Here is a 27,500-nt window from a genome sequence, read left to right on the forward strand (position 1 = left end):
CGCCGGGATGCAGTGGAGTGGCCCGGGGGGACGACGACAAGCACACGTCACAGTATCTGTCTAGTTAGATCATTATTAATTCTAATCAAATACAATCAGTCAGATGTAGTTTGTTCATAGCAAACTACAATGGTGGTTTTCGTAACAGTAGAGCAGCATTAGCCTATTCCATGTAGGAGGAAGGCAACTCAGTGTGTTACCCTTTGGATAAAAGTGTCCGCTAAATGGCATGTTGTAGTGCCGGAGGAAAAAGGAAAGACGTAGGCAACGTAATGATAACTGTTTAATCAAAACAACAACTTGTACTCTCAGTACAGGACCAGAAAATGGTTACCAAAACTCGTGTATCTAAACAGGAAGGTCCCACGTTAATAATCCTCCCCTCTGCCCCTAGTGCCAGAACTGGTTCCCTCCCACTACACAACCAACAGTCAGAGGAGAACATGAACCCATAATGTAGTCACTACACCAGCCCCCCCAGTGTTCACCTCAATATTGGAAATCCTCACGGCGAGGAGGGCGTATGGCCCGGCCCCTACGATCGTAGGTAAAGTCAGGAGGTGCGGGAGGAGGTGTGACATCGCCCATCACGTCCTCCTGCAGGGAAGGACGGGGGGCAGCGACGACCGGGGGCTCGCGAGCTGCGGGGGGTTGTCGGGGTCGGAGGGGGGAATGGCCAGGGCGCGGCAGGGGAGGTAGGACTGGAGGCCGGCCTCTGCGCGGTGGCAGGGCCAAGTCCAGGGGCAGTTCAAGGTCCAAGTGGGCCGGTTTGAGGCGATCAACGGACACACACTCAGGCCTACCCCCCATGTCAACCATGAAGTTCTTGGCTCCGGCCTCGATGACACGGAAAGGCCCGTCATAAGGAGGACGTAGTGGAGTCCTGTGGCCATCATGACGAATGAAAACGAACCTCGCTGAGTGCAGCTCCGGGGGCACCCTCGAAGTAGGGACACCATGCTGCGTAGTCGGGACCGGGACGAAGGTCCTGGCGCTGTCCAGCAGGGAGGCGCGCTGAGCGGCGGCGGACCAGGGCTCCGTTGACTTGGGAATGAAGTCACCGGGGACCCGCAGCGGCTGTCCAAACACCAGCTCAGCGGACGACGACTGGAGGTCCTCCTTAGGCGCTGTCCTGAGCCCCAGCATGACCCACGGCAGCTTGTCAAGCCAGTCGCTGTCCGTGAGGCTGGCTCGAAGGGCGGCCTTCATGGATCGATGGAAACGCTCACAGAGCCCGTTCGCCTGCGGGTGATAGGCGGTTGTGCGGTGGAGCTTGACCCCCAGATTCTCCGCCACCGCTGCCCACAGCTCTGAAGTAAACTGTGAGCCACGGTCAGAGGAGAGATCAGCAGGGGTGCCGTAGCGGGAGACCCACACCGCGATGAACGCCCGGGCCAGGTCGGGGGCTGTCGTTGAGGAGAGCGGAACTGCCTCCGGCCAGCGAGTCGTCCTGTCCACCATGGTAAAGAGATAGGTGTATCCGTGCGAGGGGGGCAGCGGCCCTACCAGGTCCACGTTTACATGATCGAACCTCCGCTCAGGCACAGAGAACTGCTCCAGGGGGGCCTTGACGTGTCGATGCACCTTGGCGCGCTGGCAGGCGATGCACGTGTCAACCCAGGCCCTCACATCCCTCTTGAGCCCATGCCAGACGAATTTCTCTGACACCAGCCGTGAGGACGGTTTCCTACCAGGGTGAGACAAGCCGTGTATCGCCTCGAAGGCGGGGCGCCTCCAGTTGGCGGGGACCACCGGTCGTGGCTGACCCATGGAGACGTCGCACAGGAGCGTGGCCCCTGCGTCACCGAAAACCACCTCTTCTAGGCGCAGTCCTGTGTCCGACAACTTGAGAGCCTGGACGGCGGGGTCGGCGGCCTGGTCTGCAGCCATGCGCGCGTAGTCCAAACCCAGTTGGACCGCACCAACCACCGCCCTGGAGAGACAATCCGCGACCTGGTTGGACTTCCCAGCAACGTGCTGGATGTCTGTGGTGAACTCGGATATGTAGGCGAGCTGGCGCTGTTGGCGGTCGGACCACGGCTCCGCCACCTTGGACATGGCGTGCGTGAGTGGCTTGTGGTCCACGTAGGCCGTAAACTCGCGGCCCTCCAGTAAAAAACGGAAGTGTCTGACAGCAAGCCACAGCCCGAGGAGCTCCCTGTCGAATGTGCTGTACCTTTGCTCTCTGGGAGACAGCTGGCGGCTGAAGAATGCAAGAGGCTGCCAGGCGTCCCCAACCCACTGTTCGTACACCGCTCCCACAGCAAAGTCAGAGGCGTCCGTGGTGAGAGCAGTGGGTGCCGAGGGCGAGGGGTGGGCCAACATGGCAGCGCGGGCCAGGGCCGCCTTGGTGTCCTGAAAGGCTTTGACACGCTCCGCCGTCCAGTCCACCGGCTGCTTCAGAGTCTTGCCCTTCTGGGCATCGTACAGAGGCCGCAGGATGTGAGCGATGTGGTGGAGGAAGCGATAGTAGAAGGTTACCATCCCGATGAACCCCTTGAGCTCGCTGATTGTGCTGGGGCGCGGGAAAGCAGCGACAGCTTCTACCTTCGAGGGGAGGGGGGTCACCCCCTCTGCGGAGACCCGGTGCCCGAGAAAGTCGATGGCGTTCCGTCCGAACTCACACTTCGCCGGATTGACAATCAGCCCATGTTGGCTGAGCCGTGTGAAAAGGGCCCGGAGGTGGGACAGGTGCTCCTCCTCCGTGGTGCTTGCGACGAGGATGTCATCCAAGTAGACGAAGAGGAATGGTAGGTCCCGGAGCACCGAGTGCATGAGGCGTTGGAAGGTCTGCGCCGCGTTCTTCAGGCCGAACGGCATCCGCAGAAACTCGAAGAGCCCAAATGGCGTGATTACGGCCGTCTTAGGGACGTCCTCGGGGTGCACCGGCACCTGATGGTACCCCCGAACCAGGTCCACTTTGGAGAAGAAGCGTTTGCCTGCCAGGTTCGCTGAAAAGTCCTGGACATGTGGGACCGGGTAGCGGTCAGGCTTGGACGCGTCGTTGAGGCGGCGGTAGTCCCCACATGGGCGCCACCCGCCGTCTGACTTAGGGACGATGTGCAGGGGAGACGCCCAGGGGCTGCTCGAGCGCCGAACGATGCCCACCTGCTCCATATGCGCAAACTCCGCCCTGGCGATGGCCAGCTTCTCCGGGTTGAGGCGCCTGGCCCTGGCGTGGAGGGGAGGCCCCTCGGTCTCGATGTGGTGCTCCACTCCGTGTTTCACCGTGGGCGCGGAGAAGGTGGGCTTGGTAAGGTCGGGGAATTCGGCGAGCAGCCGAAGGTACTGGTCACTTTCGGCGAGCGTATTGGACCACCCGCTGTAGACCGCCTCCCCCTGCGTACAGGCGAATGAAGCGAAAGTCTGTGAGTTGACCAGGCGCCTGTTCCCCACGTCCACCAACAGGTTGTGGGCGCACAGAAAATCCGCACCAAGGAGGGGAAATGTGACAGCCGCTATGACAAAATCCCACGAAAAACATTGCCCTCCGAAGCACACGTCCACCGCCCTAGTGCCGTAAGAGCAGATAGGTGTGCCGTCCGCGCCTGCCAACTGCGGACCACGCTCCTCCTTCGCCATATCCGATCTCTCTGCCGGAATGATGCTCCACTGGGCACCTGTGTCACAAAGGAAACTGCGACCAGAGGCGGTGTCTTGTATGAAGAGCAGCCTGTTGGTGACGCCAGCGCTCAGGGCCACTACTGAGCGCCGGCCCCGCCGTTTCCCGTCGGTCCGAAGGTGCAGGGTGAGCGGCACCGTTTGGCCTTGGCGCCAAAAGTGGCGTGGTAGAAACAATGGCCCGCAGCGTTACCCTGCTGGCCAGAAGGTCTGGCGTCATCCTTCGCTCTCCTGCGACGGTCGGGTGGCGGGGCGGCCGCGGGAGCGAGCAGGTCGGGGGACCGTTGAGGCATGGCCAAGACGAACCGGTCCGCCTCCCTGGCCAGGGCGCGGGGCTCCATGATGGCGGTGTTGGCCAGCGCCATCCTAACTTGAGCTGGCAATGTGCGCATGAACAGCTCTGTGAAGAGGATCATGGGGTCTTCTGTACCGAGCAGGTTTAGCATCCTCTCCATGCTCGCAGAAGGCCTCTCGTCACCCAAGTCCGACATGGCAAATAGGCGACGCACCCTCTCCGCAGTGGACAGTTCAAATGTCTCTAGAAGCAGGGCCTTGAGGCGCTCATATTTGTTCGTCGTCGGGGGAGCAGACAAAAAACCTACCACTCGAGCCGCGGTGGAGCTGCCCAACATTGCCACAGCATGGTTGTACCGGTCGTCGTCGTCATCGATGTCACTTTTATTGAAATGTGCCTCTACAATAGCAAACCATGCAGCAGGCGTTGAGTCCCAGAATTCTGGTAGCTTGAGAGTGGGAGTGTGCGCACCACGCGTTACCCTGACAGGGGATGGTGATGGCTGCCGCTGGTTTGAACGTCTTCCTCGCCCGGACATTTTGCAGGATTGTAATGTTCGTCGCTGGTTTTCGTACACAATTACGTTAACAAAAATCCACGTCGGGTCACCAGTGTAGTGCCGGAGGAAAAAGGAAAGACGTAGGCAACGTAATGATAACTGTTTAATCAAAACAACAACTTGTACTCTCAGTACAGGACCAGAAAATGGTTACCAAAACTCGTGTATCTAAACAGGAAGGTCCCACGTTAATAATCCTCCCCTCTGCCCCTAGTGCCAGAACTGGTTCCCTCCCACTACACAACCAACAGTCAGAGGAGAACATGAACCCATAATGTAGTCACTACAATGTAATATATATATAATCAGAATACATTTTTGGCATTTAGCAGACACCTTTATCCAAAGCGATTTACAACAAATGCATTTGACTAAGTGAGTGAATCATCTATCCACCAGTCATAGCAGGAAAAGGTCATCTATGGCCGTCATTGTGATTAAAATATATACTTATTCATTATAATCAAATACAATCAGTCAAGTGTAGTTAGTTGTTCATGACTGATGACATATCAGAAGCTTGTGTTGTATGATGGATGCAGTGGCGTACCGCAAAATCCCGAGGCCCCCCCGCAAAAAATAATAATAATAAAAAATAAATAAAAAATTTATTATTTTGGAAGCTGCTAAGTAACATAGGTGCTTTTTAATAAGGAACCACAAAAGGAACCACAAAAGATATTGATACATAAATATTGAATCTTAATGTATTATTAGTGTTTGTAATTTTTCTAATATCCACATTGCCCTGATGAAAGACTGCTGCACTGCATAGTGAACACATAATGGACTTTACACAAATAATATTTCAAGTCTTAACATGATTTTTTACTACCACTGTACTACTCCACAACACTTCTAGTATATCAAGTGAGTTTCAACATAGATTACTTGTTCCTGCTATGACTGATAGATAGATGATTCACTTACTTAGTCAAATGTATTTGCTGTAAGTCGCTTGGGATAAAAGTGTCTGCTAAATACCAAACATGTTAACATTACATTTACATACACATGTCAAAATGTAATATAATGTAATGTAATGTCATACAAATAATTATTGGCCCTGTACTGTGTCCCCTCGAGATTGCATAGGGAACACATAGTGGACTGTACACAAATTCCAAATCTAAGCATGGTCTTGACAACAACTGTACTTGAAAACCCTTCTAGTATAGATTCTCAAGTGAGTCTCAACCATGAGGGGTGTCATATGAAGAATGACTGTCCCTTTACTGTCCCAACACAACAAGTGCCTTGTCCAGACACAGCGGAGGACCAATCATTATTTGTATTGACAATCCTCACGGTTGAAACTTTCATCTGAATCCATATTCCAGAAGTGTTGCAGAGTAGAGTGGTACCAGAGATGAATTGAAATCAGAAAAATATTTCCGTACAATCCCGTTCATGCAAATAAACAAAGCACCAATATGCACATATTAAATAAATATTTTTTCAAAATGATATATACTTTTCTGTTGGGTCATTTGGCCTTATTTCCGCCAAAATAAGAGATAAAATATTGTGACCCTATTACTTTCCATTGCTGTTTTAATTCACGCCTTTACTTTGAAGTCAAGAAAACGGCGCAAAGAGAAACACGGATGAAGTGAGCGGACAGGACGAGCGCATGCGCGACTCGAGTCCGTGGCTGTGTTCGGAATGGCATACTAGCATACTACTCATACTAGATATGACGTAGATTTTGAGTATGCAGTGCGTTCACACTGTAGATTATGTGAAATTTGAGTATGCAAGAAATGTATACCAGATTTTCGGTCGGCTGGTATTGGCATACTTATTATGAATTTAGTAGGCAGTATGCAGTATATACTAATTGAGTATGCTAGTATGCCATTTCGAACACAGCCCGTCTCTCATCCCTCCTAATCACGTGTCTTCAGACAGCGGTCCGTTTGTTTTTTGCCATTTTGCAGACGCTTTTGTCTGTCTGGAGTACACCTCTTACACTTCAAGTCCAGAGACTTCTGACCGGACAAATCAACATTTTCAACCTACGATCTCATAAGACCTGAGGCCTGACTCTGATTGTTTTTGTACTTGTGTTGATACCTGAGCTTGAGGTAAGACAGCCCAGGCTATAGCTAACTCAGTTCGCTACTACTAGCATCGTAAGATTAAAGCGAGTTGCTAGATAGATTACTGTACATAACATATAACATCAGTCTTCAATTAGCACATTGAACTTAGCAAATGTTACCTATGATCATTATTCTTTACGCTTGTCTGGTAGAAGAGCAGTGGAATTGAGCCAAGACTAGACTAGTTTCGGACTAGACATGTCACATGCCTGTGTATGTTTCTATGTCTAACATGTCACATGCCTGTGTGTGTTTCTATGTCTAACATGTCACATGCCTGTGTGTGTTTCTATGTCTAACATGTCACATGCCTGTGCATGTTTCTATGTCTAACATGTCACATGCCTGTGTGTGTTTCTATGTCTAACATGTCACATGCCTGTGCATGTTTCTATGTCTAACATGTCACATGCCTGTGTGTGTTTATATGTCTAACATGTCACATGCCTGTGTATGTTTCTATGTCTAACATGTCACATGCCTGTGTATGTTTCTATGTCTAACATGTCACATGCCTGTGCATGTTTATATGTCTAACATGTCGCATGCCTGTGCATGTTTATATGTCTAACATGTCGCATGCCTGTGCATGTTTCTATGTCTAACATGTCATGTCACATGCCTGTGTGTGTTTCTATGTCTAACATGTCACATGCCTGTGCATGTTTCTATGTCTAACATGTCACATGCCTGTGCATGTTTCTATGTCTAACATGTCACATGCCTGTGCATGTTTATATGTCTAACATGTCACATGCCTGTGTGTGTTTCTATGTCTAACATGTCACATGCCTGTGCATGTTTATATGTCTAACATGTCACATGCCTGTGCATGTTTATATGTCTAACATGTCGCATGCCTGTGCATGTTTATATGTCTAACATGTCGCATGCCTGTGCATGTTTCTATGTCTAACATGTCACATGCCTGTGTGTGTTTCTATGTCTAACATGTCACATGCCTGTGTGTTTCTATGTCTAGCTGGGTCCCTGACATGCCAGACACTGAGACCATGCATGAAGAGTATATTAAAGCAGCCTTGAGCAGCAAGTGGCTGAGAGAAACATGTACCGATGCAACCTCAACCCTGAAAGAGATGTCCCTTCAAACAACCAGACTTCACATGGATGTACTAGACAAGAGTGCTCTTCTTGGTTTGTACCACCAAGCTAGTTCCTAACATGTATGAATGATCAGAAAATGATTTAAATATTGCTGTGCTTTATCACAGTCTGAAAATCACTGTATGAATTAACATCAAGTGTATCATTTGTTGTTATACAGACCTCCCGACGTCACTCTTAAAGGACCTTTTGCCTCGTTTGAATATTGTTGATCTCGATAGAATTCACGAAGCAGTGAAACTCAAAGGTGGGTATGAGCAGGGAACCTGTAAAAGGGCTTTGTGTGGTATGAGTTATGATGGTCATTGTTCCGACTCAGACTTGCTGTCTCGGTCAGACCATTATTCAGACTACGATGCTGTTGATTAAGGTTGAGGTTAATTCTGCATTTTTGATTTTCAGGGATCTCCACCTCGTATGTGTGGGCAGGAATGTTAAGAGATTTTTATACCAAGGAGAATGTAAGTGTCTTTTTTCTCTTGCAGTCAGATTCACTCACCACCATAGAGAAGGCCATTCATCCACCTAGGGAAGAATTTATAAAGGTTGACATAAAAAAGAAAAATCAAATGATTACTAGAACTGCTATCTGCAATCATCTGAAGTCTTGCTTAGGGTCCAAAATCACTTAACAATCTTCCACCTCTGTTCCACCTCTCTTGCCTCTGTTATTTAATCAAAAAAATATGTTTTATTGAAGGTTAACAACCTTGGAATTTGTGTTTGTGTATTCCAGGCAATACTCACAGAGGATGAATGGAAACAGAAAGCCATGGAGAAGCTCTTTACCTTGATGTTCTATGGCTATGAGTTCAAAAATGTCAAAAGATACCTTTCAAATGTTAACTTTCAATCCCTCCTCTTGACTATGGCCAAATATGTCCTACAGCTGTCTCTTCAACCCTCACACTACATTGTCAGTTTCACTGCAGAGTTGTGGCCTGTTCTGAGTGTCCTAGAGAAGGGTGTAAGGAGAGTTCAAGTGTCAAATTGCAACGTAAGCCAACAGGATGCGCATTGTGTGTTGTACGTCTTGCACCGTATCCTTGATCATGGGATCGCCCAACATGTCATTATAGATCAGAATACAGGTCCTAGTTTACTGGCTTGGATTCTTCACGGTAGAGGACCTCAGAGTGCAAGCCACACATGCCCATTGGAGTCCATGCATGGAGAGATGGCAACATGCTTTTCCACTAACATTGGAACCACTTCTGGAAACACTGAGGCGGCCAACTGCCAGGTCTCAGAGAAGGAAGAGCTTTCTGAAGACGAAGAGGACCATGAGACTCCATGCAAGCAGCGAAGGTTAAGTTTAGCCGCAACACAGCGAGAGGTGAAGAAGCCCAGTCCCCCATGCCGATGTATGGACCATGAGCGACTGTGTAGGATGTTCAATCCCTCTGCTGGTCCCACAAGGGTGGATTGTCCTCGGGGACGGATCCAATCACTGGAGATCTGGAGGGCCAGGGGTGAAGTCTTTAACGTACTGTTTCCTCTCCTGCCCTCTTGGCTGTGCCTTTGCTCGCTAAGCCTTCATAGTGGAAGTAAGTCTACAATAGGGAGGGGGTGCTAGAATAAACCATTATATGGCAGGGATAAGCTATAAAATAATGTGATTATGATTGCTTTTCACAGTGCACATTTTAATGTTTTTTGCTATAGTATATATAACTGACACTGGAGTGAATTGTCATGCAGTGCTAAAATTGGAATGATTGGAATGATTTGTTAATGTCAATATGGGCTCATCATTTTTACATATACCATTCCATTCATGGATTGATATCAGGATAACATTGATTATTATTGTGATATCAGCTCTAGGTAACGTAGAGGTTTTTGAGGAGAGGGACGTATTGAGGTTGGCGCAGTCTCTCAAGAAGCTGTATGAGACATCCAGAAGCTCCCTCACTGATCTGAGTGTCAGTACCCTGCCTCACCTGTCACTCATGGAATCCCTGCTCAACGCCTGCCCCGACCTGAGGTCATTCTCAATGGAGATCAACGAAATAGCAGGGAACCATAGACCTCAGCAGAGACGGTCTGCAGGCCACTCAGGTGACAGCCTTTTCCCTTCTGCCCACCCCAACTATCAATTTTTCACCTGTATGACATTTCTACTAGAGTAATCAAGTAAAAAACAGATAAAGTACCTGTAGAAAGTTGAATATTAGAATTGCAAGTCAACTTTTAAGTTTATAAGTGCTGTCAGGCTAGAATTAAATATATGAAATATGAAACTGAAATACTTTGATTTGAGACTTGTTCCAACTTTCTGTTTATAGAATTGCTACTTGAGAATCTATCTGTGAAATTACCCAAAGTCCGGACAAACCTGGAGGGCCTTTTTTCTGTGGTGAAACGCTCTCCAAATCTCACATCACTTCACGTCGCAGGAATCCAGTGTTCACGTGGCTTCTCTCTCGGCCCGTTCCTCAACACAGTTTCAGGTACAAATGTTGATTTTAACCATGTTCTGGATAGAGCACAATTGCATACTGTCAATTGTTGAATGAGGGCTGTAGAATAATTATTACTAGTACATAAATTGCTACATGAATTTGATCCGGTTCTTTTGGAACTAGCTGTAGGTAATGTTTTTTCATGTATTTGTTTCATGATATAATGAATCAGGAAAATGTGATCCAACTATTTCAGAGTCAAACCGAAATCTCAGGAAATTGGACTTGGAGGACATGAACCTGGCTGACTGTCATTCTGAAATCATTCATCTACTTGACAACTGTATGTTGGAAGGTAACTATAAAAGAATGTATTTTCAAGTATTAAGAAGGGCTGTCAGTCGATTAAAATGTGATAATAATGTTTTACTATTGATTAATCTACTGATTCATCAGATTTAGTTTTCACCTTGCAACTAAGGTGGTCAGATTTTCTAAACATTTCTAGACAAGAAAGCCAAAGGGGTGTCTAAAAAGATTAGTGTGGGAGTAATACAGGTACTTTACCTGTTAACAATAAAATCATGGCCTCCAAATTACAGTGTAAATTGCCATTCCCATAGATTTGATAAGACTAATGTGTGCTAATTGCTTGAACTGAGCTTCCTTGGTAGAACACTCATTTACTTAGCTATATGCCACTCACTCTAGTGCGTGCGTGCGTGCGTCATCATGCCCACACAGTTTGTATGTGTGAGTGTATGTGGATGTGAGTGTGTGTGTGTGTGTGTGTGTGTATCTTGTATCTTATCTTACTTACCATCTTATCTTATCTTATCTTAGTACTACCTCTACTATACTACTTTTTCAAAATATATCAATAATAATTCAACACATAAGTTCAGTCCATTCAAAGTGGAGGAGGGCTGTCAATCAGAGGGTGAGGGACCCAAGTCTCAGACACAGGACGTCCATCTCCTCAGCCAAATCTGGAACCCCGGAAATGACTTCCTGTTTCTGCCTTTTCCTTGGAGGCTCTACCTCCACCTCCTCCTCCTCTTCCTCCTCCATAAGTCTGGCCTTCCTCTTCTTCAGCAATGCAACTGAACGAATGATGGCCTCTCTATCTCTCTGGTGGTCACTCAATGCCCTGGACATCAGTCCCTTGTAGATGTGGACCAGACGACCCTTCTCCTGCTCAGACAGGTTGTGGTCGTGCATGATCTGGTAGCAGTGGTGCTGGAGCACGGTCATGTTGTCTCTGAACCGCTGCTCCCAGTTCAGCCAGGTGTCCCAGGGGGGGAGACCAGGGGCGGCTGCCTGCACAGGTGTGTGAGGCTGAGGAGAGGGAGGCTGTAGAAGAAGTCATGATACATTCCTGAATAATTCTTGTTACAATGTAATTTCTTCACAAATTATGCAGTTTTACAAATACTTAGAGAGTTGTAGAGAGTTTTGGGCGAGAGAGAGGTACTCACTGGAGATGTGAGCCGAGGCTTGGTTGCACACCTGCCTCCCTCCCCTGCAGCAGAGAGCACCTGGAGTGTGGCAGAACGGTCAACTTGTTGAGTATGGACGCTCATTTTTGAAACATTTAGCTTGTAGAAACAAGTCACAGGTCTAGTCTTGGGGTTGTAGCCACCAAAACTGAATTCCATTCAACATTGCTGCCTATCAACCAAACATTCTAATCTCAAACATTCTGCTGAAGTTGCTAGGATTGATTGTGACATCAACGTAATTGCATCTTTATAATTCTTAGTTTCTATGGCAATGAGTCAAATCATATATTCAAATTGTATATTTTCAAATCATATTTTGCATTCAGCAACCAAACATTCTAAATTCAGAGATTCTAAATGATTGTGATGGCATCAAATCTACAGTGTGTATGTCAGGGTATCCGCGGTGTCTTGAAAAGTATTAAAAGTTGATAAATCAATTTTGGGAAAATCAAGACCCTTAATAAGTATTAAAAAGTCTTAATTTGGAGGTCTTGAATTTTGTTGGTATTTTTCTGAATTAGACTCTGTCCAAAGAGTTTGAGTCCTAAACATTTTTTGTAAAAGTTCATGAATTTATTAGTTTTATTAAAAAACTAAGATGAACCGGAAATTCTGTTGCATGATAGTGGTCTAGTCTATTGCAAACTAAAACTGTTAAGTTAAAGGTGTCACTGATGTAAACGGTTACAGCTTGAAGTGGCGGTGAGGTCTGGAAAAATATTGACAGTCTTTAAAAAGTCTTAGAAAGGTATTGAAATTAACCTCACGATTCCTGTATATACCCTGCTAGCTTTAAGTTGTTTTCCTTGGTTTATATAGAAATCTGATATTTTCTTCCAAAGAATCACTTTTATTACATCCCAATGTACAGGTACCCAAGAGTAAAATTCTTTGGCTTTGGTTCCTCAACATTGACATTGCAGCATCAAGATACAAGATCACAATAATAAAGTAAAATATGTCATAATAAAGTGATGGTACTAACCAGGTGTACTATTCTTAGTTAGCATTAGTTAGTTAAGTTAATGTATCTGTATAGTCCTAGTATTGAGTGACAGTATCAGAAACTCATAAAATGTGAATGACAATTTCCGGCTCCTCTCTACTCCATAATTAGAGTTGTCTTTGAAGGACTGTCGGCTTCTTGAGAAATGCAGAGAGAAAGAAGACTTCCTCCGACAGCTGGTGAATTCTGTCAAGAGATGTACAACACTCCACTCCCTTAACCTGTCTCAAAATCGCCTTGGTATTACATTTCTTTTTACTCTTTTTTACTATATCTACACAATATACAGTGGGGGAAATAAGTATTGAACACTTCAACATTTTGTCCAGTAAATGTATTTCCAATGAGCCTATTCAAGTGGAATTTGCACCAGACTTTGGTATTAACTGCTGCCTCCAAGTCTTTCTGGAGCTCTTTCCTAGTGGTCCTTCTGACTCCCTGATCAGAAATCTTGCGAGGAGCTCCTGTGCGTGGCTGGTTGATGGTGTAGTGATGTTGCTTCCACTTACAGATAATGCCCCAATGGTGCTTACTGGAAGATTCAGAACTTGTGAAATACGTCTGTAGCCAATTCCATTTTTATGTTGGGCAACAATCTGGTTGCGAAGGTCTTGAGACAGGTCTTTGCTTTTACCCATCATTAGATGTTTGTTGTGTGGCACCTTGGTTGTGTGGCACCTTGGTAACAGAAAAATAACCTTTTATAGCCCATCGATATATTCTAACCCAGCTGGCATTAATTAGCAGATTGGAGGTAGAGTTGCCTCCTAATTTTCTTAGTGTGTTCAATACTTTTTTCCTGTTTCATTCTGCTTTATTACACATAACTGTATTTACATATGGACTTTAATGTTTAGATTATTTTGTCTGGATTGTTTGAGTTATTGAGTTACATTTCACTTGAATAGGCTCATTGGAAATACATTTACTGGACAACATGTTGATGTGTTCAATACTTATTTCCCCCACTGTATATTCAATGTATAACCAATATTCTCTTTCTTCAGCCAAGAATGTGACTGTACTTGGGGAACTGTTTACTGGATCCGTACTAAGCACAGTGAAAAAACTTGACATCAGGCAAGTATTGTCAGTGATTTAATTGACATGTCGATATTTCGTCCATCTTGTTGAGGCATATATTGATGATATCTGACGCTTTCTTTCTGTCTTGTCCTTGACAGTTCTAACTTCATTCAGCCACCTGAGCTGGAGAAGTTTGGCATGCTGCTGGAGACCAACTGCCTCCCCCAGCAACTGACCCTTGATCTCAGACGCAACCCCCTGGACCGAGACCCAGGGCTACGGGACAAGACACTATACACACTCGGTCGAGTCTGTCGACTCATTGCAGATCAATGGAACTCCAGAGACACTATGGCTGACCATCTTAGCGTCATGTGAATAAAAACCTCTTCAAACGCTGGAATCTGTTAGTGTAGTTCCTTCCTAAAGTGGAGGAACATCTGGTATTTGTAATCCTAATTTATTTTATTTATATACATTTTGTTTTTGTGCATAGTTTTTTTGTTTTGTTTTGTCTCTCACTCGAGAGTCTGGGCTGGGTGGGTGTTTAGGGGTAAAAAAAAGAGGTGTTCTAGTTCTCTGTTCGAACACCAAATGGGGGATAAAGAAAAAAACGGTGTTCATTTACTTATTTTGAAGTCAATTCTATAACTCGTATTTGACATTTGTATATTCTTATACCTGACTTATATGCTTCTATTCTCCAATAAAACCCAAAAAGACTTGAATGAAGTCAGGCTGTGATGTGGTTATCTTCGACCCCCCCCCCCCAACCCAGAGTTAAAATGAGTACTCCACATTGAATAACATTTGAACATGGAATCTCCCATCTCCTAAAGTCTTTTTTTTTTTTTTTACAAATCTTATTATTGCAAACAATCATTAGCACGTGACAAGAAGTAATAGCAGTCTTTGTTTACATTTTTATTTTTTATTATTTTTTTAATAAAGAGGAGTGATACTAAGTTCTTTGATATGGTCTAATAGGGGATCCCAGGTAGTGTGGAAGGATTTCAGAGATCCTTTTAATGAAAATCTTAACTTCTCTATTTGAAGGCATTGTAAGATGAAAATTCACCATACATTGGTGAAAACGTATGGATTTGATTGATTTTCCCCTCCACCTGTTTCACCTCCACCTGTTCCCGAGTCAGTTGTTTATCGGAAGCTATGATACTGGAGCTACTGATACTAACATATATAAAAAGAATGTAGTGGACAGACAGCTGCCCGTCTCTTCTAGCTGTCTGGTTATAATATGTCTGTGTTCCAATGGAAGAGAGAGAGAGAGAGAGAGAGAGAGAGAGAGAGAGAGAGAGAGAGAGAGAGAGAGAGAGAGAGAGAGAGAGAGAGAGAGAGAGAGAGGGGGGGGGGACATACAGTACATATCATGTGGTGCCCTCATGCAGGGTCTTGTTAATGCATCAAGCTAATGCTTGATGATCCCGTAAAGTTAATGGATCAATCCCGTATCCATTGATCGTGTGTTGGTGGGGAAGCTTGCTTCCATTTGAAGAGAATAGAACGTCTAGCTAGTAGAGTAGTGAAGGCAATGACACGGCACATAGTAATGGGCATATTCTCAGATGGGGGGAGGCCGAACAGTGCAGTCCTAAAGTCTATTATTGATGTACAGAGTCATCTTCAGTAACCAGTCAATTCTCTTGTGTCTGTGGTTGTGAGCATAAATGTGAGTTAAATGTGTAAAGACTCAACGGTACGGCTGCTTGCTGTGATTACCAATGTTCCCAAGCTCTAGAACGGATGAGACGTGTGCTGAATCCCCCTGTGGTGTTCTCTGCTGTTGTTTTTGGGTGAAGGACGGGGGGTGACTGGAGATTTCGGGGGGGCAGAGCTGCAGCCCCAGACAGCCCCGGTCAGTGTCACCAGCGGCCCGAGGGGAGACGGAGCCCCGGAGGAGGTGAACGGGACACGGCTGCACACGAGCTCCAGCTCTGCCTAGCCGTCGGCTGACTAAGGCCAACGCCTCACGCTGTGTTAGTCCGGGTGATGCGTTCTACCAGCACCACTGCCTGACGTCCAAGGACCTTCATAGCGCGAGGCATTGGCCTTAGTGCAGAGTGCACCCTCCTACAGATCCCTCACTTCATTTCTGCACTTGTTTCTGTCGGAATTACCTGTAGAAAGTTTCTTGAAGTAAATGCGCAGGTAATCGTTCCGTGTGATCGTTATGCTGTATGCCCGCCTGCCGGAAATGTTACCAGTGTGTGTATGTGTTGTACGTTCACACCCAATCGGGGACGGGAGGGTGTTTTAGGACGTTGATATTGGACCTGAGGTCTGCCTGTTTACAGCTTCCTCGGCCGAGGCTTTGCTTCTCAGACGGTGGGCGTTGGAAGGTCGGCGCTGCCCCCGTGGGGTGTTGGGAGAGGGCCTACTGTGCCGCCCGCTCTCCCCCCTGGTCCATTTTACATTTACATTTTTGGCATTTAGCAGACGCCTTATTCCAAAGCGACTTACAATCAATACATTTGAATACTAAGCATGTGAATCAGCAATCCACCATTCGTTGCAGGAAGAGTAAGAAGAAAAAAACCTTCTCCCTATCGCCTTCTACTAAAAAAGTTCTTAGGGACACAGTAGAGGGGAAAGCGGGTGTCTTTAGGAGACGTAGTGGTGAGGGTCAGAAGATGTCTCAGGAGGAGCAGTTAAGATGTAACCTGAAGAGATGGGTCTTCAGTCTACGACGGAAGATGGGTAGTGACTCTGCCGTTCTGACAGCCGTGGGGAGCTCATTCCACCAGCGGGGAGCCAGTGTTGTGAAGAGACGTGATCGGGCAGCCCGACTGCTGTGTAGAGGAGGTGGGGCCAGTCGGCCAGCCGAGGTGGAGGAGCGGAGTGAGCGGGCAGGGGTTTGGGGGGTTACCATTGGTCCAATGCCGTCTCCATCCTCCGCCGGTGCCCCTCCGCCGTCTCCATCCCCATCTCAAGAGGCTTCCATGCCTGCAGGTAGACCGCCGCCCAAGGCAGAGCTGAAGATGGAAGCGGCTCGGTAAGCAACCGTTCACACGGTAACAACCAATACTGTTAGCTCAGACCGTATCAGGAAGTAAGTGATATTGCTGTCATTATGCGTGTACCGCAAATTGAATTCGTCTTAGGATGCCAAGATCTAAAATGGGATGTATTGTTATTGTTATTGGTCTGTATGTGTTTGTTTTCTCTCTCTCATTGCAGTGAGCCATTGCATAAGACTGGTGTGCAAGGAACTCCACTGCCCATCGCTTCAAACCACATCACCGTCGGTTGCAAGAACGAGGCCGTCTACCAGTACCACGTCACGTTCACGTAAGCATTACGACCAAAACTAGCCTCTTGTTTACCCAATTGCAGGTTATATTCAGAGGACAGCGATTAGGAGCTGAGTAAATGTAACTTTGGCCTGCTGTTGAGGAGTGAAACGTTTTTCTCAATTTTCGTCCCGCTTCACAGTCCGAACGTTGAGTCCATGGGTATGAGATTTGGCATGATGAAGGACCATCGCTCAGTCACGGGGGAGGTCGTCGCCTTCGACGGCTCAATCCTCTACCTGCCTGTGCGGATGGATGAGGTGTGTCTAATAGAGGTTTTCTATGACACCTGGCTGATTCTAATTGTGAATATGCACTTATAAGCCCTAACGAGGACAAACAGCACCCGTTCTGATGTTAACCCGCGCCCCCTTACAGGTGGTTCACCTAAAGAGCGAGAGACGGACTGACAACCAGGAGATCGACATCAAGATCCAGATGACCAAGATCCTAGCTCCCAGTTCTGATCTGTGCCTCCCGTTTTACAACGTGGTGTTGAGGAGGTACGGAAAGCGCAAGCCCTTAATCCCATTCATGACCACTGCACATTGACATTTGGAGAGACCTTGTCTGGGCTTTTTTGTTTAGACAACCCCTCCTGTTGTCCTCTCTGTGGGAGCCCTGTTTGTTCTCGAAATAGAATGATTATGCTCGCTCAATAGCTTCTACAACAAAAAAAAAAATGTTTTACACAAAGCCAGACTTAGATTTAGAAACGATCCATTTTCGGACAGCTCCTTGCCAAAGTAACTAATTATACAAATTATTATTATAAATTATTTCTATGTGTAACCATAGGAAAAAAAGGGATGTCTGTACCGAACGTTCAATTGAGCTTGATTGAATTATGTCTGTCCTGTGTGTGTGTGTGTGTGTGTGTGTGTGTGTGTGTGTGTGTGTGTGTGTGGGGTCAAGGGTCATGAGGATCCTGGGCCTGATCTGGTGGGGCGGAATCACTACGATCCGACCAGCGCGGTCATACTGGGGAAACACCGGTAAGTACTAGTAATGAGTTTGGACTTCAAAGAAACGCATTTTAAACTCTTTTTTTCTTTCTTTGGTGTTTTTTTCCCATGCTAACTTGCAGCTGACCCTCTGTCCCCACAGGCTGCAGGTGTGGCCAGGCTACTCCACCACCATAAAGCGCACGGACGGAGGCCTGTACCTCGCAGTGGACGTGTCCCACAAAGTGCTGAGGAACGACTCGGTCCTGGATGTCATGTGAGCATTACCCTGCGTCTGTCACGGCCTCCCTCCCCGAAGGGGTGGTCACATTGGGCTTACCGTACGACCAGAGCGCTTGCCAAGACACAATGTGCTGCAGCGAATTGTACATGATACAACTTTTCATGGAAGTGATGCATTTTTACTCACAGTGCTTAGAATGTTCATCCACATTTAAACACACATTATGCCTTGTCCCTGGGCATACAGACCACACAGTCTTGGCACATTCACTGATACTCATATATACTCACTTCATATGTTTAAACACAGGCATCATTTTCAATCTGTACAGTGGCACGGATTTAGACACAAGGATAGGATAGAATAGGATACAACTCAAGGATACAAAGTCCTTGGCTTCAACCACTTTAAGCCCACCTACGGGGCTTGTAGCTTGTAGATAGACTGACAGGTGGATGCGGTAAGACAGTGAGCGGTGACAGGGGGACTCATACATGAACATGAACAACAATACAATTAAACTACAGCAATACAGTCAAAATGAACAATACTACAATTAAATGCAGCAATAAAAATAAATAGTCTAGTGTATATTCTAACCTGCTTTGCTTCTTATCTCAACAGCAAAAACTATGGCATCACTGTAAAAGAGGGAAACCAACCCATGCTGGTCCACCGCCCAAAGGAAAGGTCCAAGCCCGGAGAAAAGGTCAAACTATCGTCCTAGTTCACATGAAATGCAAAGAAGGGCACTAGATTTCTGTACCTCAATGCAGCTGTGTGCAATATTCATCTCAAACTAGGATTTGGATCACAACATCTAGACTTTATACAGGACTCGTCTAAATTCTTAAAAATCAATGCCACCTACTGTCTGTGCTGAGTATTGAACGTCATTTCAGCATGTGTGGGCTTTTCATACCTCTATTGTATTAGCACATTTACCTCCTAGACAGTGGTGTAGTCTTCGTGATACGCAGGACTACGCCTTATACCCACTATAGCACTATAGGAAAGGCCAGGGATTTCCGTATAACCACTTAAAAATGTGTGAGGATACGTAACAGCGTTTTGTGACAGAACTTTCACACTTTCATTCATAAAATTCACCCCGTCTGTGTTATGACTCACTTGACTTTTGGACCACTGGGACTGACTATAGCGTCATATATCAACGGGGGGGGAGAAATGCGACCTGAAATATGTCAAAATGCAGCACTATCATGCACAGATCAGCCTTATAACATGTAATGTTAGATATATAACGTTAGACAGAGAGCGCAGATTTATTTATGGCGTTCCGGAATGAACGATATGAGGCTGGGAGGGAAAAATCACAGTATACCCACTAGAAAAAAACTAGACTACACCACTGGTGCTAGATAATGTTACGGGAACCTATGTGTCTTACAGCAAGTCATAACCCGCGAGATCCTCCTCCTGCCCGAACTGTCCTTCATGACGGGGATCCCTGACAGGATGAGAAAGGACTTCCGGGCCATGAAGGTAAAGTCGTCGTGTCAGCCGCTCAGGCTCCGCCTGGGGTGGTGTCCCTTGACCTCCACCGTTCATGAAGCCCTGTTCTTTTTTTTCTTTTTTTTCTATCACTTGAGTTTTTATTGGGTTTCAGCATAGACATGGACAGAACATCATATCTCCATCTTAAATGGTAAAACAAAGGGTAAAGAAACAAAGCATGGCCCCTCAACAGAGGGGTAAAAAAGTGAAAAGAAAAAGAAAAGTAAGAAAAAAGGGAGAAAATAAGAAGTCCGGAGGTGTTTCAATAAACATGTTACTGGTAATATATTCTGAATGGGTATTAAATTAGAAGTTCATATACATTTTCAATTTTTCAAATATATTGATTTTGAGTCTCAAAAAGGTATGTCATCTTTTCCATAACAAAAATGTCTCAGACAATTTCCAGCTACTGTTCCTGTATGAAGCCCTGTTCTTAACACAGTCATTGACGGTAACAGTAACTCGGCCTTGCTTTTGTGTACCTAGGACCTGACCATGCACATCAACGTGAACGCTGAGCAGCACACCCATTCACTGAAGCAGCTCCTGAAGCACATCAACACTAACCAGGAAGCCGAGACAGAGCTGGCTCGCTGGGGGCTGGACGTCAGCCAGGACATCCTGGTGGTGAGACCTCCACACACACACACACACACACACACACACACAACCTCCTTACTCTCTGGCCCTTCTGTCATTCTCTCTCTTCTGTCACTCTACTGTTTCTCTGTCGTTACCTGTAACTGTCTGTTCACCAAGCACAAAAAGCTGTACTCCACAACCTTTCTAGAATCTATAACGCGTAATGCCTTATTCAGGGTTCCCGCGCTGGTCTTAAAAAGCCTTAAATTCTAAAATCCAACAAAGTTAGTTATTCAGTTATTCGGTCTAAAAATGAGGTACTAAGTCTTAAAAATGAGATCCTGCAAGGAAATCAGTCCGACCACATCTATTTATGCAGAAATTAATCAAGCTGGAACCCAAAAGAAATCCAATTCGCTTCCTTTTTTGGCTGTATGGCAGTGAAATCCCTAATTTCATCACCTCGAGGATGACAAAAAGCGAACATATGGTGTTTCGAGTAGGTCTAAAATTCTATTTAAAGAGGTCTCCAAAAAGGTCTTAAATTTGACTTGTAGGAACTCTGTCTATTCAATTAAATTAAGTCTCGAACACGCAACCTTTGGAACTCTAACTGGCTACCTTAACCCCTGCGCCAGCCACACCGCTGTAATAACTGCAATGCAAGTTGATAGACATACATATATTTTTTTTTTGACTTTTTTATTTATCTATCTATCTATCACACTTTCAAAATATCAAGTTATCTATCTATCGATCGATCACACTTTCAAAATATCAAATTATCTATCTATCACACAGTCAAACTATCTATCTACCTATCTCGTAAAAAGTGGGAACTAATATTTCCTAAAAGACACATGACGGAACTGTCGTTCGGGATATAGTTTCCGCCTGTGAGACATGTTTGATGCACGTATTACCTAAACCAACCTCTAAACCTGCTCGCGACCAGAATTACTCAGAAGGATTGGTTGCATAGCAACCAAGCAGCGAATTATTTGAGCCACATTGATGGAACCGACCGCAAGCTTAAATTAGCGCCCGGATCTGATTTAAACCTGGATCAGAGTTAATCGCGCTGCGTGGAATACCCTCCTGGTCTCTTCCCTTCTGTGGGATTGATCTATCAGGGCTGGTTCCCCAGTCTAACCTATAGGACAGCCACATCCATCCAAAGGTTAAATTGACTAGAACAGGAGAGGTTAGGTTTTGTTTGTTACAGACATGCAATCATTCTCTTTATAAATTACATTATTATGATTATTATTACATTATTACAAAATACAAATATCTAAATTTTTGACACTTTCATCTAAAGCGACTTACTACATTTCATCCAAAGCGACTTACTACGACTTACCACTGGTGAAAGGGGTGACAAGTTGGCAACATTTTTGAGGGAGCGTGCTATTTGCAGGACCGTGAATGGAATGTTAATTTCTCTCCCATGAGCCGTCTCCAAAGGTGTTTCCGAGAATTGGACTTCGGAGGCGACTTATGGTAGAGAAATGAACATTCAATACACAGGCAACAGCTCTGGTGAACATTCCTGGAGTCAGCATACCAATTGCACGATCCCTCAAAACATCTGTGGCATTGTGCTGTGTGCTAAAACTTAGTGGCCTTTTATTGTGACCATCTGTGCAATAATCATGCTGTCTAATCAGCATCTGGATAGGCCACACCTGTCAGGTGGATGGATTATCTCTGCAAAGGGGAAGTGCTCACCAACACAGATTTAAACAAATTTGAGAACACAATTAGGAAATAGGATTATCTCTTAAATATTTTACAAATAATATTATACTTTTTGGCATATTTGCTCACTGTTTTCCACAAAATGTGTTTGTAACCCTGTATATGTTCCTATTCTTACAGATCAGCAAAGCTCCAACCCAGGTTCAGACAGCGAGCCCAGCTCCACCACATCAGGAAACCATGAACAACACAGTCATTCAGGAGAGAAACCTCACCACTGCTCCAAGTGTAGGATGAGTTTTAGTAGTGAAAAACTTCTGAGATTCCAATGTGAGAAGAGTTTCATTCAGTCAGGAGACCTAAAGAGGCATCAGAGAATACACACAGGAGAGAAACCATACCAGTGCTCCCAGTGTGGGAAGAGTTTCAATCAGAAACAAAACCTAAGGGTACACCAGAGAATACATACAGGAGAGAAACCATACCAGTGCTCCCAGTGTGGGAAGAGTTTCAGTCAGGCAGGAGCCCTAAAGACACACCAGAGAATACACACAGGAGAGAAACCATACCAGTGCTCCCAGTGTGGGAAGAGTTTCAAACGTACAGGAGCCCTGAAGACACATCAGAGAATACACACAGGAGAGAAACCATACCAGTGCTCCCAGTGTGGGAAGAGTTTCAATCGATCAGAAAACCACAGAATTTAGGGTGCTCTTAAACTTTCACGTGTAGACTTTTTTCTATGTTACTTCTCATATATCCCATAAACACTAGAATAAGAAGCCCACATCAAGTGTTCAAAGTTCAAACTAGTGGGTGTGGGGCTGCTTTATATCGGCAGGAGCATCACTAGGATACAGGGTTTTTTCCCTGTCAGATCACTCTAGGATCTAACCGTTACCAACATACACCTGGTAGTAGACTCCACACCAGTATGCCATCTCCATTCTCCCAAGCACTATTCCTGCTTTTAGTGAAAGAATCAGGACGTTTTGAGATCAATTAAAAAAATCTAAAACTTGTCCAGATTCAGGAATGTTCCTGTGCCATATTGGATTTACAAAGTACAAAGTTCAGGTTAATAGTTGAAATGGGTTTGTATATATGTTTGCACTTGAACTTCAATCTTGTTATTACTCCAAAGATAACTTGAACGTAGGGTATTTTACCGGTCTTGTAAACAATTTGTGTTGCTGAAAGACTGTGTGTACGCTTGATATCACAACAACAAAGTGCTAGGCTACACCTCATAATGGTGTGAAGTATACTATTTCCAATCAGTTGTTTATCAAATGCAGTTGATTGTAAATCTATAAACAATCTGTGACGTGACCGTGTGCATTCTGCTCAGTTCTTGCGGCACTATCTTCAGACATAAACGCATAACTCTTTGCCTTCTTTGTTGGAATTTCAACCAAAAAGCAGGTTGATGTTGTTGGGGATAACTAATTGGGCCGGTTTCACAGACAAGGCTTAAGCCTAGTCCTGGACTAAATCACACTTTCAATGTAAAATCTTAATTGAAGATGCTTTTTAGTCTATGATTAGGCTTAAAGCCTCGTTTGTGAATCCGGCCCCATGTGTTTTAAAGGCAGAGTTCTCACTGTTGTGACTAATTAACGTTTAATTACATTGGGACTTATGGCTGCGTTCTGTCAGTTTACACAATTTTGTTGCCAACCCCAGATTATGGAGTATTTCCGGATCACCATGTTGTTCTAGAATGATTTGGTATCGTCGGGCGCTGCCATTGTCAGCATATGGCCTTAAATCCTTGTAAAATAATAAAAAAGATTGGAGAATGATACCATGGCTACAACATTGGTGTTTGCATGTGTGAAGTTATTACTTGATATTTTTGTATTGTGGTCACTAATACATACTGCCTTTGACTTTGAATTCACTTCCTTATAATATCCTGATCTCAGAAGCTTTGTGCACACCACTACATTCGATCAGTCATATTTTCAGTCATATTTTGATAATATCCTGGGCCTAGTAGCCTATTTCAAAAGCTTTAATCTGGATCGGAATGATCCGGATTCTGTTTTGCTAGGATCAGATCATATGTTTGATCTGATTTTGAGTAGTATGGGAAATCAGCGATCATCTAGATTTTTTTAATGTACTGGGCCCAGGTGATAAGCCCAAAACGGTCTGTCTGACTGGACCGTTTCTCTTGGGCAGGTAGGGCCATACAACGAAAGACCACCGGGTGGCAGCATACGTTTGGAGGTGACACTAATAGCAGAGTATCTTCCCCTGCCATAAAGCAACTTCTGATCAGTTGATAATGATAACACATTGATAATTGATAACGCAGGTGTGACTTATGTGAAACACTTATGTGTATTTAGTAAATACATATCATAGTACAGCAACAGATACTGTACTTCTGAGAATGACCTGGTTTCCAGCTGATCCACACCTGGAAAGGGTGTGAGGGGACAGGCGCGTGAAGCATAGATAGATAGATAGATAGATCTTTATTTATGTGTCACTCCTCAACAAACAGGTATGGTATAAAGAACAGCAACAAAAGATGCATTAAAAAGTTGAGGACTACTCACATGGAGTTGTGAGACACAATACAATTCATAGCAATACAAATTATAAACGTACATTCAAGTACTATTACACTTGAACTATTACACAACAAATACCATTGGCATTACAATAAAATACAATATGAAAAGGCAATGAAATATGAAAAAAAGGAGGAGGGGGCAGTTTATTGTGCGATGCTCATGAAGGCTACTCTTCTTTGTAGGATGAGGTGGCAGGCCTTGGCACATTCATTTATGCAGTGTTCACCAGCTCAAATTGTACACAATTTATTATGGTCATCAAAGTCATTAAAATTCTCATAGTGTTTTGATAAAAAGATAAAAAGATCAGCGCGGATGTCGTTGTAAAGTTCACAGTGTAATAAGACGTGGGCTTCAGATTCAATCGAACCACTGTTGCATAGTGTGCAGAAACGACTCTCCACTGGGGTGTTAGTGTATCTGCCGGTTTCCAGGGCTAAGGGAGCGACTCCACACCTAAACTTGGCAAGGGCACTTCTATGCTGCCTGGGCATAATGCATTGAACATAGGGTTCTGATTAAAAAACATTTTTAAAAGAACAGTAAGTACGCAGTTTGTTTCCCTCTGGCCTGTTAATCTGCAGGAGCCATTTCTCCTTGTCTGCCTCTGCAACTGCTTCATCAAGACTCCGTAGATCATTTCTTGATAGGATTAGATCAGTGCTGGCGAGATGGGGTAGATGTAGAGAGCTAAAAAATGTTCGCACCGTATGAGCATAGTTTTTCACATTTCTCATCTGGTTAGCCCACAGGAACACACGCTTACATAGCCTGTTATCCGGCATACCACACAGTCTCTTCCAGTTCTTGAAAATGCATGACCACTGGTGTTGCCACATGGTTTTCCACCCCAAATCACCTTGTATGGCAGCATTCGGTGTGTATTTACCCACACCCAAATAAAAACGACATGCCCTATTAAAAACAGCATTAATACAAGAGTGACTTTTGTAACCCCAGACAGCAGCTGCATAGGTCAGGATGGGCAGAACCAAAGATTCAAACAATTTGGTGAAACATTTGATGGGGAAACCACCCAATATTTTGCTTTTGGCTATAATTGCACCTAGTGCTCTATTAGCATGCAAGGCTAGATGTTTAGCAGTTACACTATAGTCTAGGAACTCTGTTAAGTATAGACCCAGATATTTGTATTATCTGACTACCTCTAGTGGGGAAAGCCCGCAGGAGAAGCTAAAACTGGACAGGGGCTTTGCTGGATTTCTGAAATGCACTACTTTGGTTTTATCAACATTTATATTTAGTTTCCACTCCTGGCACCAACTATGGACCAGTGTCAGCATCTCCTGTAGTTCCTCTTCTGTCTCAGAAATCAGGGTAATATCATCTGCGTATAAAAGTATAGAGATCTTTTCATTTCCTATAGGGACACCTTTTCCCAGGGCCTTAATTGCTATACTTAAGTCATTTATATATATGGAGAACAGAACAGGTGACAAAATGCAGCCCTGTTTTACGCCGATGTCGACTGGGAACCAATCTGTAAGGCTACCATTTACACGGACACAGCATTTCACATTTTCGTACAGAGCAGTAAGACAGTTAAGGATGTTGCCATGTAGGCCTACAGCTGACAACTTCTCCCATAGCATGCTACGGTTAATATGATCAAAGGCTTTGGAAAAATCAATAAAAGAGCAGAAGGTAGATTTTCTAAGCTTTTTCCTTGAGTCTATAATAGTAGTTAAAGTAGCAATATGGTCTATACAACTCCTTTTCTTTCTAAACCCATTTTGTTCATCTGTTATGATGCTGTTGGACTCCACCCACTCAGAGACCCTGTTATGTACACAGCAGAACAGTTTATATACAGCAGAGGTCAGTAAGTAATCCTTTGCATATGATATGCTGCTTGCAGGACTTTGACAATCTCATGCTCACTGATTGGCTGGTTCAGGGATGTATCCAGGTTAAAGTGGGGGTGCTCTGTGACTCTGGCGAGGGTGGGGCCCCTATGCTGGTTTGCCTGGAACAAGCTGGCAAACTCGCTCCTCCACGACTCTAGGACAGATTCTTTATCAGTCTGTGGAGAGCCATCCGGCCCCAAGACCTCCCAGGGGATGTTGGGGTGCCGCTCGCTGCCTACACCAAGCTGGTTAACTTGGCTCCAGAAGGTCTTCGGGTCGTTGCTTTCTAGCTCCTGGATATTCTCCTGTTGCAGTCTCCAGTGGCGTCTCTTTGCAGCTTGGACTGAGCGGTCAAACTGTCTCTGTCTGTCCTTCATCACAGCTCTAGCCCTGGCTCTTGTTGGTCCGGGGGGGCAGGATGTCCACTCCTTCTCTGCCACGCTCAAAGAGTTCCATAATGAGGATTGCTCATCTGTCCACCAGGCTTTTTTTGTTCTCCTCTTTTTGTTTGTGCGACCCGATTGGATAATAATGTCCTTGTGGGGTATCTGTTCTTGCATCTCATGTTTTACAATGTCACAAAACTGAGCATACACCGAGTCCACAGTAAACTGGTTGGCTGCTGAGGCCTCTAACTGGGCTATACAGCCCCTCAGTGCATCTTGGCAGCTGTCACTAGACAGGAAGTGGTCGGGGATAGTGGACAAATCAAAGGCAGTGAAAGAGACCCTGTCCTCGTTCCTCTGTTTGGGAGATTGAGGTAGGGAAGGTACTGCTGGTAGGGCCATGGTGCAGGTAAGGCAGGAGTGGTCTGGGATTACTCTAGTCGTGTCCATAATTGAGACACACCCCGCTTGAGTGAAAAGGTCCCTGCTCCTAGTTACAGTGAAGTCACTAAACCAATGCAGATTTTCATGGGGGACGATTAAATAATCAACAACTGACAGCCCCTTAGTTGACACACAGGTGAAGTCATTCTTACAATAGTTTATCCCGTTTAGAATACAGCAATTTGCACTGATCAGAAATTGTGTAAGTAATTCACCATAGGAGTTAGATGAGAAGTCCACTACATTCCGTTCTTCCACCAGGTC

At 45.1% G+C, this 27,500-nt stretch overlaps 2 protein-coding genes across 2 annotated transcripts in view; one reads left to right on the top strand and one right to left on the bottom strand.

Moving 5' to 3' along the window:
- Positions 1-27,500, bottom strand: part of LOC308149791 (hydroxyacid-oxoacid transhydrogenase, mitochondrial-like) — a gene marked incomplete at its 5' end in the record, with an annotated part of 90,043 nt that overhangs the window by 39,334 nt on the left and 23,209 nt on the right. The gene's annotated exons all lie outside the window — the stretch shown is intronic.
- LOC308149525 (leucine-rich repeat-containing protein 41-like) lies at positions 8,622-14,097 on the top strand. The gene is made up of 6 exons (XM_080522382.1): positions 8,622-9,252; positions 9,527-9,766; positions 9,994-10,158; positions 10,367-10,465; positions 12,733-12,861; positions 13,629-14,097. The coding sequence occupies exons 1-6, from the start codon at positions 8,871-8,873 to the stop codon at positions 13,721-13,723; spliced, it is 1,110 nt and encodes a 369-aa protein (XP_080378508.1). The 5' UTR covers positions 8,622-8,870; the 3' UTR covers positions 13,724-14,097.

This window comes from Nansenia antarctica (genome assembly GCF_963989245.1).
Source record: "Nansenia antarctica genome assembly, chromosome: 2".
NCBI lineage: Eukaryota > Metazoa > Chordata > Actinopteri > Argentiniformes > Microstomatidae > Nansenia > Nansenia antarctica.

Excerpts from the sequence above, each read along its gene's own strand:
- LOC308149525 (XM_080522382.1), top strand. The coding sequence starts at position 8,871 with ATGCATGGAGAGATGGCAACATGCTTTTCCACTAACATTGGAACCACT. Across the intron at positions 9,253-9,526 it reads GCTAAGCCTTCATAGTGGAA|CTCTAGGTAACGTAGAGGTT; the intron begins GTAAGTCTACAA and ends TTGTGATATCAG. Across the intron at positions 10,159-10,366 it reads GTTCCTCAACACAGTTTCAG|AGTCAAACCGAAATCTCAGG; the intron begins GTACAAATGTTG and ends CAACTATTTCAG.